Below are 6,000 nucleotides of genomic sequence, written 5' to 3'. Positions count from 1 at the left end.
AGATGGAAGGAGGGAGAGATGGAAGGGTGGGAGAGATGGAAGGGTGGGAGAGATGGAAGGAGGGAGAGATGGAAGGGTGGGAGAGATGGAAGGGTGGGAGAGATGGAAGGGTGGGAGAGATGGAAGGGTGGGGAGAGATGGAAGGAGGGAGAGATGGAAGGAGGGAGAGATGGGATGATTAAAAACGGGCTGGACCGTGACCGCAGAGCAGAGCTGTGTCTGTTTTACTCAGCAAAGCAAGGAGGAACATAGTTAGCATTTAAGGGACTGTGAAGGCAGTGTGTTAGTATAATAGCAATGGAAGATGTACGGCTTTTTAGCAAAGGTAGAGTCGTGTTAGCATTTAGTGATGCATGATGGATGTAGTAGTGTATTAGAAAACGATCTTAGCATTGGTAGTATTATATTAGCATTTAGGATATTTTGTGAGTGAACGGAATGTCCTATGTTTAGTGTTTTTAGCAAAGGCGCAACATCAGCATTTTAACAATGTACAGCAAGTAGGAAGTTTTTTAGCTTTTGCAAAGAAACATTAACACCATGATAGATTTACTGCTTTTTTACGAGGGGACAGAATTTGTGAGAGCAGCAGCATTTTGACTGTAATGGTGATGGTCAACTAAATCAACTGGCACAATGCTCTCTACTCTATGAAGGATCCTCTGCCCCTGGCTCACTCACAAAAAAGCCCTGTGCGCTCTCGCAGAAAGGGGAAAATGGCTATTAATAGCGCCCCCTTAACCCTGCTTCGAACGCACGCGCACACACACACACACACACACAAACACACACACACATACACACACACTCCTCCATAGCCCTGAAGCCTCAGTGAGCTCTGTCACCGCACTGCAGCTCACAGATTGTGTGAACTCCCTCCTCTCATCACTCTCTCTCTTCTCCTCCTCTCCCCTCCCCACATCCTATTTACTCTTTTGAATCATGTGGAGCTCAGCTGTCTGGAAGGCTCCTCCTACCTCGCTCTCTTTCCCTCTCTCTCTCTCTCTCTCTCTCTCTCTCTCTCTCTCTCTCTCTCTAACTGCCTCCCATGTGAATCTCCGCTACTGTCTCCATGGGCCTCTTGGGTACAGTAAACAGATTCAACTTTGGTTAGCAACAGCACTCAGGGTTGGCAGAATTATAACAGACCACCATTGGATGCAAGCCGGCACGACATAATTAATATCGTAATAAACTCACTCAATTACGCTTGAATGAAAAATAAACATCAGGGATGTTTACGAGTACTACAGTAGGCTACTGTAAGGTTCATCATGGGATCCGTAGCCAATATGCCAGAATTTGTAAAATGCCTAATATGAAATATGGAAGGGGTATCATGGCAGAATTCACAAGCCATTTGTGAATACCTCCTCAAATATAGCATTTTGTTTGTGAGTGTGGATGTTTTATACAGTTGCCATCAGGAACCATTTATTTTAAAATTGCAAATAGTTTATTTTTGTCAGATCTTCTATTTCAGACCTTGGGTTGGCGTTTTAATATTCTCCCACTCTATTAGTAATAAAAGGCCTGTAGATGTATTTTTCAGGCCATGTCAGACTGACTCAATTCACCAGGAACAATCTCTCATAACATTAAAAGATAAATCATTTATCACACCCTATGTGATTTCCTCTGTGGCTGGGCTATTGCATTCCGGCCAGTCCCTGGGATGTGCTGCTGACTGTGGCTGCAATAGCCTTGGTGGCGAACTTAACGACAGAAATACAGATTTAGAGATTGAGGTTGCGTCTCTAATGGCACCCTATTCCGTATTTATGGGCCCTGGTCAAAATAAGTGCATTATACAGGAAGTAGGGTACCATTTGGGAAGCACAGAGTGATACAGTGAGTGCTCGGGTAGATTGAGGATCAGCACCACGGACAGCTCCCCCAGCAGAGCTCTGCTCCCCCTATAGGCCAGGGAAGAGAGGGAGAGAGGCACAGCCACACTGGCTGCCACTGCTACTGCATTGCGGTGATGGCTTTCAAGCTGTCATCATCACCAGCTCCCTCCTGCTGAGGCCTATTGTTAAGGCAGGGGACACACGACGGCGTTGACAGCTGTTTCTCTACACCGTCGCTGCACACACAGAGATAGAGGTCTCGTACACACCTCCTAGCAAGAGGAAGAAAGTCCCCTTCAGACATTGTAGGCTTTGTACAAGACACACATGCATACACACAGAAAATCACCTTAAGTGTAATTTCGGCACTGCAATAATTGCTCACACACACACGCACACACACACACACACACACACACACACACACACACACACACAGACACACACACACACACACACACACACACACACACACACACACACACACACACACACACACACACACACACACACACACACACACACAGCTGAAAGGAAAGGCAGTGGGACACACAACCTCACCCAGGCCTCTGACTCACCAATAACACAGTGCTTCTGTACTTTTAGACTTGGTACCATGAAAGTACTATTTGAACATTAGCTAACACTGACCCTGCATTCACCTGAGCTCCAACACTAATTAGCTTTCTAGCCTTAGTGATGGATTAGCACAGCTGATATTACAGATCCCTTGAACCCATTGTGGGCTTGTTGACTTATCGGTGTGAATGGGCCTATAGTGTGTTATTATCTGCCAGGCCAACACTGGCTGCGCCACTTAGCAACATTAGGGCTGTGTTAAAGTTCTATTGTGATTTGGTGCATTCACTGTGATAGCCATTGTGTGGTGAACAACTGAGAATTCTGGCACAAAATGGCTGCCATCCATCATCCTCATACAATGTTCAGCTTTGAGACATAGCGAGAATGCTATATATCTTAATATCATTATGACTACAGAAATAATTTCTCATTGACATGGTAAGTCCAATAGCCGTTAAAACCTGATCAAGAGATTTTTATTCTCTTCATCCAAGTTAGTTACATTAGAATCAATCCACTTCAGTATCAAGCAGCCAAAAAGCTTTCCGCACCACACAGAGGAAATATTCAAACACAGACATCCCAACGCCAGACAGCCAGAGAGAACAGAACGCAATCCTATTTCAGTCAGATCAATCACACCCACTATCTCGTGTCATTGGGTGCTTAGCGAGTGCCAACGCCACTGACAGGAAGTCAATGGGGTTGAAAGAGAGAGATAGTGTGTGTGTGTGTGTGTGTGTGTGTGTGTGTGTGTGTGTGTGTGTGTGTGTGTGTGTGTGTGTGTGTGTGTGTGTGTGTGTGTGTGTGTGTGTGTGTGTGTGTGTGTGTGTGTGTGTGAGAGAGAGTGTGTGTATGCCAAGCTTTGTTCTCGTCAACAGGCTGGTGTGTCTGTGTGTGTGAGTCATCGTGTCGGTGTATTTACACCACTGAGGTATAATAAGAACTTGAGACTGACTGTATGTCTGTGGTCTGTGGTACACACACATGCTACAGACATACAGTACACACACGTGGGTCTGCATTGATGTCTATGGTATGTGTGTGCACACTTGTGCTTGTGAGAGAGGTTAAGAGTTTTGGGCCAATAACCGAAAAGGTTGCTGGTTCGAATCCCCTAGATGACTAGATGAAAAATCTGTCCAGGTGCCCTTGAGCAAGAAACTTAACACTAATTGCTCCTGTAAGTCGCTCTGGATAAGAGCATCTTGCTCCTTTGTTCTCCTTCCCACTCCCCCACCCCTTCTCTCTCTCTCTCTCTCCCCTCTCTCAGGTCTTATTGTGTACCTGGGGATGATGGTGGGGGCCTTCCTGTGGGGCGGCCTGGCCGACCGGATCGGACGGCGACAGACCCTCCTCATTTCTCTCTCCATCAACAGCGTGTTTGCCTTCTTCTCCTCCTTCGTTCAAGGATACAGCTCCTTCCTTTTATGCCGTCTGCTCTCCGGCGTGGGGTAAGGAAGGACGCTGTGTCATACACCCCTTCTCCTCTGAGAACGACTCGGCTATAAATACTAGTGCCGACTGTAAATGATCCCAAAATGAATGGGCCCCACAATGACTCCCAAGGCTGGGATCTGGAAGTGATCCCAGCTTGGTTAAATCAACTGGATGAAATGTGTATAAAGCTTGTCTATTATTGATGTTGATCATGTTATTATGCTGGCACAGATTATTGAAATGGCTTAATATGCTGAAGAGACTCTTTATTTCCTCTCTCTCTCTGTCTCTCTCTCGCTCTCTCTCTTTCTCTTTCTTTCATTGCCTGTCTTCATAACTCTCCCTTCCCCCTCATCTGTTCTTCCACATTTTTACTCTGTCATCCCTGTCCCTTGCTCACTCTTTCTCAATGTCTCATCCCCTCTCACTCTCCTCTTGTGTCTTCCTGGCCCCTCTCTACCTTCTCCCTGTCTCCCCTCTCCCTTTCTCTTTATCACTCTCTCCTCTCTCTATCACTCTATCCCTCTCTCTCTCTATCCCACTCTCTCTCTCTCTCTCTCTATCCCTCTCTCTCTCTCTCTCTCTCTCTCTCTCTCTCTCTCTCTATCCCTCTCTCTCTCTCTCTCTCTCTCTCTCTCTCTCTCTCTCTCTCTCTCTCTCTCCCTCTTTGCAGCATCGGTGGCTCCATCCCCATCGTGTTCTCCTACTACTCCGAGTTCCTGGCCCAGGAGAAGAGAGGAGAGCACCTCAGCTGGCTCTGCATGTTCTGGATGATCGGTGGCATCTACGCCTCTGCCATGGCCTGGGCCATAATCCCCCACTATGGTGAGAAATGTCAATTAACCAATCAACCAGTCAATCATTCAATAAATCAATCAACATATCAGTGATTCGGTTGGGGGGTTGTTCGTCGGTCAATAAGTCAGTTCATTTCTACCACCCCAGGGTGAAATTTGGTTTCCAACCAAGGATTACACATACAATTGAATACACACGATTTATACACAGAGAAACAATCATCACATTTTTGTTATGCTCCTAACATGGATGCATATGCTTATCGTCCTGTATACTGCTGTCTGGTATGACCCTTGCACCATAGTTCTTCAACCTCTTTATGTCCCTGTTCCAGGCTGGAGTTTCCAGATGGGCTCTGCGTACCAGTTCCACAGCTGGCGTGTCTTTGTGTTAGTGTGTGCCTTCCCCTCTGTGGCAGCCATCTCTGCCCTCACCACAATGCCCGAGAGCCCACGCTTCTTCCTGGAGGTCAATCCACCAACCACCAATGAAAATATAACAAAAATAGTAGCTACCCAAGGCATTGTTTCTCATCCTGGGTTTAACTTGGGACTTACTTCTGTGTTTGAATATCATGACACCTACAGTAGATACCTTCATCATACACCGACTGGGATCCTGATTATCCTGATAAATATACTATAATGAGTTCCTGTGTATTTAGCTATTCATTAGACAAATGTGTCTGTCTTGTCTGTTGTAGAATGGGAAACACGATGAGGCTTGGATGATTCTGAAGCAGGTCCATGACACCAACATGAGGGCGAAGGGCTACCCAGAGAGGGTCTTCTCTGTGAGTGACACACACACACACATACGCACACGCACACACAGTACATCCATCCTGAACTACTATCAAACCCCTATCAGACACATCTAGTCTGTGAAGAGAAGCACTCTTTTATTCAGGTAAAAGAAATGAGGGGACATTTTCATATTCATTTATCAACTTGCAATTACTGCCTCTGAGTAAACACAGCCTCTCTCATATGTTTACAGTGAGGAGGACCCTTGTTCAATTTGCATGAATTAGCTTGAACTTATTAGTTATTTGAGGATGAATTAAGCTTTGATAAACTTGTTTCGGGAGTAATTATGTTCAGGAAGTTAGTGTGAATGAGTTGTGTTGTTGCCCCTAGGTAACCACCATCAAGACAGTTAAGCAGATGGATGAGCTGGTGGACATGGGAGAGGGCACCGCCTGGCACCAGAGATGGAGGATGAAGCTGGCTGACCTGTTCAACCAGGTAACATACGCTACCTTAATAACCTGTTCAACCAGGTAACATACTCTACCTTAATAACCTGTTCAACCAGGTAACATACTCTA

The 6,000-nt window shown here is 45.9% G+C and overlaps 1 protein-coding gene across 1 annotated transcript in view; it reads left to right on the top strand.

Annotated features, from left to right (window-relative positions):
- LOC135522277 (synaptic vesicle glycoprotein 2A-like) overlaps positions 1-6,000 on the top strand; it is a 48,510-nt gene that overhangs the window by 32,575 nt on the left and 9,935 nt on the right. Inside the window, exons 3-7 of the mRNA XM_064948381.1 lie at positions 3,706-3,886; positions 4,546-4,697; positions 5,005-5,138; positions 5,374-5,463; positions 5,810-5,917. Coding sequence (XP_064804453.1) covers positions 3,706-3,886; positions 4,546-4,697; positions 5,005-5,138; positions 5,374-5,463; positions 5,810-5,917 — 665 coding nt within the window. The remainder of the gene's footprint in view (positions 1-3,705; positions 3,887-4,545; positions 4,698-5,004; positions 5,139-5,373; positions 5,464-5,809; positions 5,918-6,000) is intronic.

Source organism: Oncorhynchus masou, chromosome 30, assembly GCF_036934945.1.
Source record: "Oncorhynchus masou masou isolate Uvic2021 chromosome 30, UVic_Omas_1.1, whole genome shotgun sequence".
NCBI classification, from domain to species: Eukaryota; Metazoa; Chordata; class Actinopteri; order Salmoniformes; family Salmonidae; genus Oncorhynchus; species Oncorhynchus masou.
The sequence above is the reverse complement of the archived record's forward strand: the minus strand, read 5'-3'. Positions and strand labels throughout refer to the sequence as shown.